Source organism: Chlorocebus sabaeus, chromosome 3 (assembly GCF_047675955.1).
Source record: "Chlorocebus sabaeus isolate Y175 chromosome 3, mChlSab1.0.hap1, whole genome shotgun sequence".
NCBI lineage: Eukaryota > Metazoa > Chordata > Mammalia > Primates > Cercopithecidae > Chlorocebus > Chlorocebus sabaeus.
Window position 1 is genome coordinate 14,930,016 of NC_132906.1, and position 14,850 is coordinate 14,944,865.

General features: G+C 36.7%; 1 protein-coding gene across 1 annotated transcript in view; it reads right to left on the reverse strand.

The window, feature by feature from the left end:
• SOHLH2 (spermatogenesis and oogenesis specific basic helix-loop-helix 2) overlaps positions 1 to 14,850 on the reverse strand; it is a 46,304-nt gene that overhangs the window by 11,959 nt on the left and 19,495 nt on the right. The window contains exons 6-9 of the mRNA XM_073014549.1: positions 13,547 to 13,608; positions 13,363 to 13,467; positions 11,529 to 11,628; positions 9,676 to 9,786 (exon numbers count right to left, since the gene is read on the reverse strand). Of these exons, the coding sequence (XP_072870650.1) occupies positions 9,676 to 9,786; positions 11,529 to 11,628; positions 13,363 to 13,467; positions 13,547 to 13,608 (378 nt within the window). The remainder of the gene's footprint in view (positions 1 to 9,675; positions 9,787 to 11,528; positions 11,629 to 13,362; positions 13,468 to 13,546; positions 13,609 to 14,850) is intronic.

The following is a 14,850-nucleotide window of genomic DNA, read 5'->3' on the forward strand; positions in this document are numbered from 1 at the left end:
TGTTGAATTTACTGGCCTAAAATTGTTCAAAGTATACTCTATTGTATTTAAATATTTAGAGTAGCTATCATGATCATCCCTCTGTCATTCATGATTGTGATATATTGTGTCTGTCTCTCTCCCAGCCTCCTCCCCCTTCACCGTCCCACTTATTTGGGTTTACTTTGTTTTACTTTGGCTTGCTTCCTAAGATGGAACCTTATATTACTGATTTTTAGGCCTTTTGCCTTATCTAATATAAGCATTTAAAGTCACAGTGTTTTCCCTAAACTTTGTTGTAGTTTATTTAAAAACTTTGATATATTGCATTCTCTTTTTTTAAATCGGAAGTTCCATGATACATGTGCAGTACATGCAGGTTTGTTACATAGCTAAAAGTGTGCCATGGTGGTTTGCTGATGTATTCTGTTCTCAATAGATTCACTTTGAAATATTTTCTAATTTTTCTTGTGATATTTTTTTGTTTTACCCATGGATTACTTAGAAGTTTGTTTGTTTGTTTAATTTCCATTCAAGATTCCCCTTTAAATCTTATTCTTACTGATTTCTAATTTAATTTCCTTGTGGTCAGGGAACACATCTTTTTAATTCAACTCTTTTGAATGTATTGAGGCTTCTTACATCACCCCCGGTATACAGTCTATCTAAGTGACTGTACCATGTACCACTGAGAAGGAGTCTTCTGCTGCAGCTGTTGGGAGTGTTGCTCTATAAATATTCATGAGATTGAGGTGGTGAGCAGTGTTCACATCTTCTAGAGCTTACTGATTTTTTGGTGTCTAGTTGCATAAATTGCTGAGAGAGGAGTGTTAAATCTCCAGCAATCATTTTTAAATTATCTATTTGCCCATTTCATTCTGTAAATTTCTGATCCAAATATTTTGAAGTTCTTATCACATGCTATTTGTGATTTTAATATCATTCTGAGAAGTTGACGCTTCTATCATCATAAATTGCCCCTCTTTACCTCAGGTAATACTGTTTGTCTTTAAGTCTACTTTATTTAGTATTAAAACAGCCTATTTGATTTTCTTATACTTCCTGTTTCCACAATGGATAGATTTCTATTAATTTATTTTTTTATATTTAAAGCTTCTCTGTTACAGACAGTGGATAGCTAGGTATTGGGTTTTGTTTGTTTTTATCTATTCTGAAAACTTCTGCCTATAAGTTGGATATAGCTGGATAAAGGTCTACCATACCTTTTTTCCCTCTGTAGTCTGTTTTGCTTTTTTATTCTTCTGTTCCTCCTTTCCTTCCTTCTTTTAAAAATATTTTTAAAATTCCAATTTTAATTTACCTTTTGGCTTCACAGCAATGCATTTTGCCTATCTCTTTAGGGTTGCTCTAGGGATTACAACATATATCTGAAGTTTTCATAGTCTAGAATTAATACTTTATGACATCACATAAAATGTATAACTGCAGAAGTTATGCAAGTGCATTTATCCCACTCATTCTTCATGTAATAGTCAAATGTACTATAGCTACATATGTTATAAACCCCATAATACATTGCTATAATTTTTGCTTATAATAGTTTTAAGTATTCTAAATCGTTTAAAATGAAAAATGTTTGTTTTTCTTAGACATTTATCATTTCTGGTGCTATGTAGTCCTTCCAGTGATTCTAGTTTCCATTTGGTATTATTTCCCTTCAGCCTGAAGAATTTCCCTCAGCTTTCTTACCCTGCAGGTCCACTGGTGTCAAAATATCTAAGTTGTCTTTCATCTGAAAATCTCTTTATCTTACATGAAGATAAACGGAAATAATATCTGATGGAAATAAGATTTGCACAAACAAGTGAAGAGTCTAAGACATGATAAATATGGTGGCATACATTAAAGGGTAGTTTTCTAACTTATTGTTTTAAAAACCAATAGTATATTTATTTGACAGGCCCAGAGCAGCTGTATACTGCTAAGATTTCTGCTACAGAGGCAAGAAAAAAGTGTCCTTGTACTTTATGTCCCTTTGATGGTGGCAGCCAAGAGTGACTGCAGAATGCAGGAGCAAAAGATGGTAATACAGGGAAATTCACGGGGAGAGAATTTTGGCAACTCAGACAAAACCTTGTATACAGGGAAGAGCCTGTTCTACTGCAAACAAGAATCTGATATTTGGGTTAAAAAGTTAAGAGTTAAGATTAAAGTCACTGAAAATTACTTATTTCTCCAATGAAGAGTCAGGGTCCATTTCCTCTCCTCTTGAATCTTCACTGGCCTGTGCCTACTTTAACCAAAAGATATCTGGAGAGTGACTCTATGAGAGTTCTGGGACCAGTATTTCAGAAGATGTAGCTTTCATACTGGTCTCATGGAATCCTAAGCCTTCATGTAAGAGGTCCTTCTAGCTTGCTGGAGATACCATGCGGAGAAGTGATGAGACCACAGGGAAGAACAGCCCATCTGAACACAGCCTGCAGCCACCCCCACCAGAAGTCCATATGTGTAGATGATGCTGTGCTGGAATCTCCAGACAGGCCAAATGCTGGCTGAACATCATGGAGTGCCATGGTTAACACCACACAGAGAAGAATAACAGAGCCAAGCTCTGCCCAAACTGGTGGTGACTCACAAAATCATGAGATATGATACACAGTTTGTTGAATTCCACTACCAAGTTTTAGAGTAATTTGTTGTACAGTATTAGATAACTGGACAACAGCTTACCGTTTAAGCAAAACTAGTAACAATGCCGGGTTGATAACTGATGTGGCTTGGATGTTTTGTCCCCTCCAAATCTTATGAAATGTGATGCCCAATGTTGGAGGTGGAACCTGGTGGGAGGTGTTAAATCATGGGGGCGCTCTAGGGTTTAGCTTAGTGCCATCCCCTTGGTGATGAGTTCTCACTCAGTTCATGCAAGATCTGGTGGTTTAAACGAATCTGGGGCCTCTCCTTTCTCTCTCTCTTGCTCCTCCTCTTGCTGTGTGACACACTGGCTCCACTTTGCCTCCTGCCATGATTGTAAACTTCGTGAGGCCTCACCAGAAACAGAAGCTGCTATGCTTCCTGTACAGCCGACAGAATCATGAGCCAATTAAACCTCTTTTCTTTATAAATTACTCAGTCTCTGGTATTTCTTTATAGCAACACAAGAATGGACTAACCCAATAACATATGTAAAAGTAAAATGTATGACAACAATAACAAAAAATGAAAGAAGGTAAATAGAAATATGCTGTTGTATTTTAAGGGCATAATATCAATTCAAGGTAGATTATAATAAGTTAAAGATGCATGTCATAATCCCTAGATCAATCAATAAAAAATAGTTTTAGCTAAAAAGTCAATAAAAGAGATAAAAAGAAATGCTAAAGTATACTTGATAAATCCAAAGGAAGGCAGGTAAAGAGAAAAAAAGGAAAAAGAAAATACATTAGATTAATGAACACAAATAGAAAAATTGTGGACCTAAAACCGCACTTAACAGTAAGTATATTATATGAAAACAAATAACAGAGATTGTCAGAATGAGTAAAAAATAACAACAAAATTCAACTACACGCTATTTATAAGGGAAACTCTTTAAATATAAAGACATATACAGGTTAAAAAAAAAACCATGCAAATACTAATCATAAGAAAGCTATATTAATATCAAAGCAGATTTTTTAAGACAGGGAGTACTAGCATCGAAAAATCAGCATTATCATTTCCTCAGGATAAGTGGGTCAATTCAGCAAGAAGACAAGCATCTAACGACAGAATCTCAAACTACATGAAGCAAAAACTCTCAAAAAGAAAGGGAAAAAGTTGTCACTGAAACATTTAACCCTCAAAACGCTATTGACTAATTCTACCTCATTAATATTTATAGACTACTACACCCCCCAAACAGAAGAATACAGTCTTTTCAAATGCATATGGAACATTCATCAAGGGAGAACACACTTTGGGCCATAAAACAAGTTTCAGAGAATATCAAAGGACAGAAACTTTACAAAGTATGTTTTCAGATGACAACATAATTAAACTATAAATCAATACCTAGAAAGTCTCCAAACATTCAAGTTAAGTTATACACTTCTAAACAGTGAAAAGACTTACTAGTGAAAAGAAAAAAATCACAAGGGATATGAGAAAATATTTTGAACTGAATGATAGTGGAAATATATCAAAGTTGATGAGATGCAGCTGACGCAATCCTTAGAGGAAAAACTTTCATAAAGGAAGTTTAGTTTTAAGTGCTTATATTAGAAAAGAAGAAAAGGTTAAAATTAGTGATAGAAGTTTCTACCTACAAATACTTTTTTTTTTTTTTTTTTGAGACGGAGTCTCGCTCTCGCCCAGACTGGAGTGCAGTGGCGCTATCTCGGCCATTCTCCTGCCTCAGCCTCCCGAGTACCTGGGACTACATGCGTCCACCACCACGCCCGGCTAATTTTTTGTATTTTAGTAGAGACAGAGTTTTACCGTATTAGCCAGGATAGTCTCGATCTCCCGACCTCGTGATCTGCCTGCCTCGGCTTCCCAAAGTGTTGGGATTACAGGTGCGAGCCACTGCGCCTGGCCTACTTTTTTTTTTTTTTTTAATACTTTAAGTTCTGGGATATATGTGCAGAACCTGTAGGTTTGTTACATATGTATACATGTGCCATGGTGGTTTGCTGTATCCATCAACCCATTGTCTAGGCTTTAAGCCCCGCATGCATCAGGTATTTGTCCTAATGCTCTCCCCTCCCCTTTCCCCTCACCCCTTGGTCAGGCCCTGGTGTGTGATGTTCCCCTCCCTGTGTCCATGTATTCTCATTGTTCAACTCCCACTTATGAGTGAGACCACGCGGTATTTGGTTTTCTGTTCCTGTGTTAGTTTGCTGAGAACACTGGTTTCCAGTTTCATCTATGTCCCTGCAAAGGACATGAACTCATTCTTTGTTATGGCTACATAGTATTGCATGGTGTATATGTGCCACATTTTCAAAGACTTTGTTTTTAAAAGCAAAGTACAGAGGCCGGGCACAACGGCTCACGCCTGTAATCCCAGCACTTTGGGAGGCCGAGGTAGGCAGATCAAGAGGTCAGGAGTTTGAGATCAGCCTGGCCAATATGGTGAAACCCCATCTCTTCTAAAAATACAAAAATTAGCCAGGCGCGGTGGTGGACGCCTGTAATTCCAGCTACTCGGGAGGCTGAGGCAGAATTGCTTGAGCCCAGGAGGCAGAAGTTGCAGCGAGCCAAGATTATACCACTCTGCTCCAGCCTGGGTGACAGAGCAAGACTCTGTCTCAAAAAAAAAAAAAAAAAGTATAGAAAGACAAAGAGCAGAAATCAATGAAATAAAAAAATGAGCTAATATAGAAAATCAATGAATCAAAATCTGCTTCACTGAAACAAAAATCAATAAAATTGATAAAATGGACAAACCTTTTTTTGCTAGACTGATCAAGAAACAAGACAGAAAACACAATTTATGAATACCGGCAATGAAAACAGCCATCATCACAGACCTGTAGATGTTAAAATGATGATAAGATCATGTTGTTAAATGAATGCGACACTTAAGATTAAATGGACAAATTTCTTGAAAGACATAAATTAACCCAACTGACACAGCAAAAAACAACCAAAAGGAAAAAATAGGGAATTTAGTCCTATAATAATTACAGAAATCGAATATGTAATTAAAACTTTTCCATGAAGAAAATTCCAAGCCTAGTGACTTCGCTGTCGAATCCTATCAAACATATCATTTCTACACAAATTCTTTCAGAAAACAGAAGACTTTCCATTTCATAAGACCAGTCTGAGAAAAAGACATTGTAAGAAAACTTCAAACCAATGTTCTTCATAAACACAGATGCAAACATTGTTAACAAAATATTAGCAAATCTAATCCAGCAATAAATAAAAATTATCTATACCTTAAGACAAAGTGAAGTTTGCATTTAAAAAAATTGGTCACAATCACCACATTAACAAACAAGAGGAGAAATAATCACCTTACTAGATACAAAAAGACCGACAACATTTTACACCCAGTCATGATAAAATCCTAAACTAGGACTAGAAGGGAACTTTTTTTTAAGCTGATAAAAAAGCATGCACAAAAGCCTACAGCTTACATTACGTGTGATGGTAAAAGACAACATTTTCTGTCTAAGATCGGAAACAAGGCACAGATGTCTACTTGGGGCTCTTCTCTGTACAAATGTGTCTCAAGCAAACGAGGACTCACAGGGAAAGGTATCTGGGCCAGATATAACTTGAAACCCTCCAAGAACTGCCTTTCTTGAATTTTTAAGACTTGTCTAGTCCTGGAAAAGTCTTCATTTGTGGGACACTATGGCAAAGCTCAACGTTTCCCTTCTTTTCAAGTGAATGAACACCCCCAAAATTATTAAACCATCATCATGTCAGACTCATGGGTACACAAAAATGTGATGACATCATTTGTAGAATACACACTTTACAAGAAAAAAACATGTTTATGTATTTATAAATATATAATGAATGGGATTTCACCAAAAATGTAACAATTTGCTAATTTTGATTAATATGTTCTACTAAGAAGAATGCAAGTGTCAGAGAAAAAAACTTCCCAAGTGCAGAAATATTGGCCAGAACTGTCATTTCCTTAACATTAGCAAACATCATGTTTCCCTACTGCTTAAAAACAAACAAAAAACCAAAACTATATGTAAAGCAGGTGAGGGGAAGAGGAGGAGGAAGAAAGGAAACAGACTAGAAACAACCATTTCAGATTCACAGGCATAGTCAGAAAGGTTAAGAGGGAAAGGCAAAAACTAATCAGGGATGATGTTTACCTCATGGTAGCTCCCAGGCAAATCTCTAAAGAGAAGGGGGGAGGTCCTTGTCACAGCTCTTCTTCTTGAGAAACAAAGATTTCTAGTCCTTCTAATAATGCCACAGATGTGAACAACCCCAAAGCATCTTTTCAGTCTACTAGATGAGTAGTTTTAATTTTCATCAACCATTAAAATTTTTAAAAGAAAACTATGATATAACTTTGGGGGACCAATAAAGGATTCCCAACATTAGATCTGGACATGAAAAATAATGAAAAAACAAGGAATAAAGGTTTCCTCATATCATTTCATTATAATCATTTGCTAATATCAACATTATTTTAACACCTAATAAAGTAAGGAGAATACAATCTTAGGATATCAATTGTATAATATGTAGCTTTAAAAATACTCAGTGCACTGTATTTTTCTCATTTTGCTTCAGATGAGTGAGATCTATGGGACAGCACTGGCCAGCGGGCCCTAAGTCTTGACCTGGCCAAGGCAGCAGTCATGGGAATGAAGCCCTTTAGAGCCAGAGTAGCCTATCCACCATCCCATCCCATCAATCCCAAACCCCATCATCCTCCCACTAATCTTCAGCAGATGGAGGGGGACCATTCAGCAAAGAACTTGCTCAACTTCCTCCCCGATCTGGCCCCATCGAAAAACTCATGTGAATTCACATTGAGCCTAAACTCCTCCTCTCCATTTTCCATGGAAGATATTCTTCCACCTGGTTCTGGATTCCCTGGCCTTCTGCCTCCTCAGGGATGCTCACTTCATCACCAACACCCCCTCACCAGCTGCGGGGGATTAAAATTATTTGACATTCCTCCCGCTGACAGGTGAGGTCTATGTCCCTCCCCTTGGATCTGGGAGGACCCTGTGATGACTCTGACCACTAGCATATGGTAGGAGTGGCACTGGGCCTATTCCTGGACACAGGCCTGAAGAGACTGGCAGAGCCCCCTTCCTGTCTCTTGAAACACTCTCCCTAGGAGCCCTGAGCCACCATGAAAAAGTCCAATGACCCTAAAACTACTCTACGGGGAAGGCTTCAGTTGACAGCCCGCACTAAGCTCAGCCTTCCAACCATGCCGGCAAAAGGTCCAGATATGCAACGTCTTGGACCCTCCTGACTACATCCACCAGCTGAACCCTATGAGTACCTCAGTTAATGTCATGTAGGCAGAAGAACTCCTTGGCTGAGCCCTGCTGGAACTGTTAACCCATAAAAACATAGTTACAATAAAACGGTGGTTGTTTCAAGCCAATAAATCTTGTTTTAATTTTTATGCAACCACAGATAACTAGAACATGAGGATCTTCAAGACTTCTTTCTCTCTCTCAGTTGTTTCTTTTGTAACATAAGCATATTAAAGTCTGGTCTCTTATCAAAATCCCGTACTTTACCCTCAGTCCCTTTGCAAATACTTCACACCTTAATTTCATCTGTGTTCCCATCTTTCTTTCTGCAATGGTGCTGCTTCTGTAACCATACGAATGAAATGATTTTTGCCAAGATCAATGACATCTAGGTCTGGCTCAATACAAATAGTCAATTACCAGCTCTTAACCTTACTTGATCTCTCTGCATCACATGATACTCCTGAGCACCTGTTCCTTTAGGAAATTCCTCTCCCTTGGTCTGCTCAATACCACTCCCTCTTGGTATTCTTCTTATCTCCTTAGTAACTCTTTGTGTTCCCCATGGATTCCTTCTCTGCTGCCTGTACCTTAATTACTGAGAATCTTTTTAAGGTTCTTTTCTCCACTAGTCCCTTCCCTACATGCTTCCCACAATCATCCTATATCCATTCCTATGTCCACTGCTTCAAAGAAATGCTGTGTCCTCATTCCTCTGGGCCTATGTTTCTAAGCCTAGACCTTTCTCTAGAATCAAAGGGCCAACTCTGCACTCCATTTAAACCTAGAAGTATTCAAGCTCAACAAGGTTAAAAATAAAAACACATTTACCTCACACTGCCATTCTACTGTCCTTCTTCGTCAGTGGATGGTGTCACCATCCACTTAGGAGTTACACCTCACTTATCCTTAGCCATGCTCATGCTGATTCTTCCTAGTTAATACATCTAGAATTGGCTTATTCCTCTCTATCTCATTGCTAACACCATAGCTCAGGAAATCATCATTTCTTATTACAGACTCCTTCTGGCCTCCAGATGTAATTCACTGTGTGACATCTATTACAGTGTTCATTCTAAGGTGTAAATTTCATCATATCACTCCTTCACTAAAATCCTTTTGCAACTGCCCAACAGACCAGGTTACAATTTGAATTTCATAGCATGAAATACCCAGCCCCTACCTACTACCTCTCATCTTTTGCCTCCTCCCCCTTGTGACCTGATGGCCAACCATACGGACATACATGCAGTTTCATAAATTCACTGTACTCTCTAAGGCTGCCAACCTCTGTACCTATTAGTCCCTCCATGTAAAATACCCTTCCCTGACTTCCAAACCAAATTAATTGCAACGTTTCAAAAGCTCAATTTAGCTATTGCCATCTCAAGAAAAATTTTGCTGTCCCCTTATTCTGTCTTAGAAAACTTTCCTCATGTCTTTACTTTGTGTTCTCATCATGACGTGTATTAAAAAGCATCATTTTCTAGTTAATAGCCTATTTAAAAGTCTGTCTGAGCACTAGACTCAGAACACCTTTGAAGGCAGGGACTTATTTTTTTATCTCAGTTCTCCAATGCTTCTTTGGCATGCACTGCAGACTCAGAAATGTTTATTGAATGACTACAAGGCTGAATGAGTGAATGGCATCCATTTGTTTGCTAAATTTACTAGTTTCACTTATACTTTTAACAATATTACAAAAAAATTATAAAATTCATTAATTTCTCCCTACAAAAGAATAATGCTTAAAAAGTGCTACATTAAAATTCACCTTCTTAGTTTTTCCTTGCTTGAATGAAGAAGAGAAATCTTTTTGTTTTTCTCGAACTCTGACAACGAAGCATTTAATTCAAGCCCATTGCCATTCCTTAAAGATTCAGGGCTAGAAACAAGAGAAAATCATACCATACATTAAAGGGGAAAATAGTCGGGCAAAATTAAACAATATGTACCAACACACTAAACAAAGGATGCTCCTCTACATCTCTTGCTTCATACAAAGGGGCAATAAGTGTCAAAACGCCTTATCTTAGACACTTGGTGCAGAATGTTTATTTCAAAATTTCAAAAGAATATATGATCAAAATCATCCTAAAATCAATGACTGACCAAAATTCTAAAATAAATTGGTAACAATAGATACAAGCAGGATTAAAACATTCTGACCACATCAATTATGACTACACCATATTATATGACTTTATCCACCCTTCAGAAGGAAAGGTACATTACAGGAAAAAAGCATGAAGGATTAGAACGACAAGATACACCCTAGTCCAAGCCGACCAGCAAAGCGCAGGTTCCCTCCATTTTAAAATTTGTCATTTAATGAACATTTTCTGCCTCTACTATTTTTGCAGAACTTCTTCAGGCATTCTGATTGATTTAAAAATATATTAATCTAAGAAACTTGCAAACTAATCCTATTTCCTCTATCCTTAGAGATATAACTGGATTTCAAAATTGTATTTACAGTGGTAGGATACTGAGGGAAGACAGAAGGATTCAAGATGAGTAGAGATCAAAAAAACATGCATACCATGTAGTCATAAAAACTTTTTAAAAAAGAAAAGCAGTTGCAAGTAATATAAGAAAATTCAGACCTTCCAAAACCTTTCCCAACCCCATATCCTAGATAGGGGTTAATATAGCAAGTCTCTTTGAGATTAAAATGTTAAATAAGACCAAGAAAATTGTTGATATCTCTGTGCTACCAAAGTCAGCTTTGGTTTAACCACACTTACTGACTGCCAAGTCCCTTTCTTGTTCAAAACAGTAGATGGCCACATTCTACAAATTCTGGAAGTAACTAACTTAAAATTCTCACCATCATCAGTACACATGCCCTCAGCAGTTATGTCCATTCTTTGTATCCCTAGGCTCCACTTAAAACCTCCTTGGAAATCAGCTTAAAGTGAAGGGAAGAAATTCACAAAAATTTAATTTGATAAGCATACTAGCATTGGAAGGGTCTGATCCCCAGTTCAACTGCCTACCCAATCCAGGTTTGAATGCCGGTTCTAACATCTATGAGAGAGAGAGACAGAGAAACACAAGGAGACACAGAGACACACACTAAAACTTGCCTTGTATACCAAACAAGAAGATTCCAAAAGCTACATGAGGTATGTAAATGATACCAAATCCTTTTTAAAGGGTGATTTGGGGGTGATCAGTAACTCGGGGGATAGGTTCATGAGCTCAAGAAAGACAACAGGAAGAAGCTGAATAGTAGGTATATAACAAGTGAGGCTGCTCTTTTCTGTTTAAATATTGGGGTTCCAAGTAAAATTTTTGTTTGAGGAATTTCACTGTTTTTATGAAGTTTAAATACCACTGCTGCTATTTAACTTTGCTTAGTGACAACACAGACTCTAACACTGATCACATTCCCCAATGACGGGGAACTCACTACCTTACAATTTGACCTGCTCACCTGTTGTCAAATGTAATTATTTATGAGGTATTTCCTTATATTAAGTTGAATACTTCTGTAATGTGTACCCATGGTGCCAGCTCAGGTTTCTTAAGTACAGCAAATGCTGCACCCCTCTTCCACAAAATAGCCACAATCAGTAAGTTCTCTAAAAATATTGCTATTATGAAAAAGAACAAAAAACTAACCAGGCAAATAGATCAGTAGGAAAATATCCCACGTGTTCACTGTAAGACCTCTGCAGGGGCAATCCAGGTTCTTCAGGCCCAGCAGCATTTTCAATCTTAACTGAAAGTTTTGAGAGGGGGACTATTTATTTCTAAAGTCACTTAAGGAGATAATGCTAATCAAACATACAAGCCCCAATCCTTAATGCAGTTGTCGTCTTTTACTCAAAAGATTTCACAAAGCAGTATTTTTAAAACTGAAAGCAATTTATAGATTTTTGTGAAATATAAAACCACCTAGGTTAGAAAGCAAAAACTAAAATAGTCTATATTATTTACCCCGGGATACCTTTAAGCCAGATTCTAGTCACTTAGTGACAGGTGTGCTTAAAACACATTCAACTGAGTTTACTTATCAAGTTCCTATTTATAGGTAAATGTCAGGAGACAAAAAACATGCATGAGTCTTCAATAAGCAGCTGCACTGTCAAAATATAGCATCTGAAAAAAAATTTTTTCCTTTTTTGCAGCTGCTCATCCTCGGAGCAAAGACGAGACAACTGAAGCCGACATGGTCATGACCAGCAGAAGGGTGTGGGCAGGTGATGAGCAGCTGCTCTATTTCACCGAGAACAAAATAAGAAGAGGTTGCAAAAGCCCTCGGTCACCAAAGTTAGCCATTTCCAGGAAGAACCACAAGGGCTGGGAGCCACTGGAATGTCACAAACAGATGCACTCATCTGAATATTAAAAAAGAACATTAAAAAAGGACTGTTACACTGAATCTTGTATAATCATTATCAGGATAATCCAGAAAGTGTCTTTCAGGACCATTTTAAGAAAAAAATTATCTTAATTTTATTAAAAAAAAATTCCCAGCTTTATGAAAGTATAATTGACAATTCAAAACTGTACATACTTAAGGTGTACAACTTGAGTTGATAATATACGTATATATTGTGAAATAATCACCACAATCAATTGACATATCCATCACATCACATCATTACCTTTTCTGGTGATGAGCACATGTAAGATCTACCCTCTTAGCAAATTTCAAGTAGACAATACAGTATTGTTAACTATAGTCACACAGTGGTATCCCAGACCCCCAGAATTTGTTCATCTTATATAAACAAAACCTTGTACCCCCTGACCAACAACAGTCCTAATTTAACATCATCTTAATTTTAAAAGATTTCGTATTTAGTATCCCAGGCCTAGAAAGACCAAAAATAGTCACTGACCAATAATGATTCCAGTAGAATTTAATTTCCGTAATTGGAGTATGTCCTTTCACAAGCCAAATGAAAGCTAATTTAATTAGTTTAAGTGTTTAGATACTGGTGATATGCATAACATAATAGGCAAAGAGTTTAGAAATGTGAGGTCTAATTGAAGCATTGACATTAATCCTCTGCATCTAAAATCTAAAACAGAAAGGGCAACTACCCTATTAACTTTAAGAAGCAAAATAATTTATATGCAAGTGTTTTGCAAAGTAGAAAGTACAATACAATTGTAGGTTAGTGCCCCTAGCTTTTAGATAATCACACAAAGACACAGCACAGTTAATTCCATTTTAATGAGTAAGAAATTATGGTAGCTAGGCTACCAAAAAAGAAAAAAAAAGTGACACAATGCTGCTACCAACCCCCCGCCAAAACCCTGTGCCTACCGCAGCACTGTATTTGCTCTTGGGCAACACATTCTAAACCTCTGAAGATGTAGTTTTTTTCTTTCCAGGTAAAGAATATATATTTCTCCCTTTATGATTGTTTTTGTCAGAATACGTAAGCAGAGTTTTCAAAGATTTTAATTCAAATTTTCAAACCTTTGGAAATTTTTTACTCACCTGTGTTTGAGAGACATGTTTTCCAGTATTTTACCACATTACTCATTTTTTCCATTGTCAGTGGTTCAGTTAAAGCAATATCAGTTCCATGCCCTGAAATACAACCTAAGAATTTTACATTAAATACTGACCTTATAGTTTCTATTTAGAGAAAAAACAAATACTGTATTTAGCAGGTACATACCTTTAAAATTTTCAGGGATTATAAAAACAAACAGTGAATGTGTATTTTTCTTTTTGCCAAATCTGAGAGAGGAAAGAAAATGTTAAAATGAAGCAAAATCATTATTCAAAAAATTGGGATTCAGGAGTTTAGCTTATTAGGAACTAACTACAGTGATTTTCTTCATTTCTTCAGAATTTAAAATAATATTAATATGGAAATTTAGTAAAAGTAGCATCTCAAATCAGTGACGAAAGAGATGAATCACTTTTTCTTAAAAACAAAACCAAAAAAAGCCTAAACCTCATCCAAATTTTTGATCAGATCAGCAGTTTACAAGAAATTTGTGGAAAAAAAGAAACATTTTAAAGAACATTATGGGAATGAAATAAGCAGAATCTAGAATGGGGGGAATTCTGTAAGACAAATGACTCCTTTTAAATATACATATAATTAAAGAACAAGACAAAAAAAAGAGGAAAGGGAAAGTTGAATCCTGATTTGTATAAACTCACAGTTTTTAAAAAAAATCATAAGCAGGGAAATTTGAATGCTGATGGGATATTTGACAATACTAAGAAGTGATTATGAATTTTCAGGTATAATACGAGTTTTGTGGTTATTCTCTGAGTCCTCACCTTAGAGAGGTACCAATTCAAGTATTTATGGATGAAATAAAACGGTATTTTAGATTTGCCTTAAAATAATCCACCGGTGGGCAGGGGTGGGAAGGTAGGGAGAAGCATGATGAGCCAGATGTGGGTAACTGCTGAGGCTATATTATGGGTGTATTATTATACTCTCTCCCCTTTTATTTCTTGAAATTTTTCAAATAAAACTTTTTTCTTAAAGTGGCATTATAGTTCACTAAACTCAGTACAGTAAGTCTGGAATTCAATAATTGGATGGATACTGAGCCTTGGTATTAGCCAAAATGAAATGATTTTCAGGGAGAATGTGACTGTGAAAGAGACTTCAAAGAGAACAGTTTAAAACGACCTAAGAAAAGCAAACTATTCTCAAATACTTAAAAACATCATTTATTAGCATGTGGTTATATATGGTTGTTGTTTATTCACTAAAATGAGAACTGGGAGCACCCCCCCTGTATAACATTGTTAGCTTATCTTACATAAGCATCTGGAAGTAAGTATACATTCTATATTTCAAATTGCATTATATATTAATATCATTTCTATACCTGAGTCATGTATATTGAGAACCTCTTATGTACCAGCTCTGTGCTAGGCTCTGGGGGATATCATGGTAAACAGACAGACAAGGTTCCTGCTCTCACACAGCTGGTGGTCTTGGGGTGGAAAGAC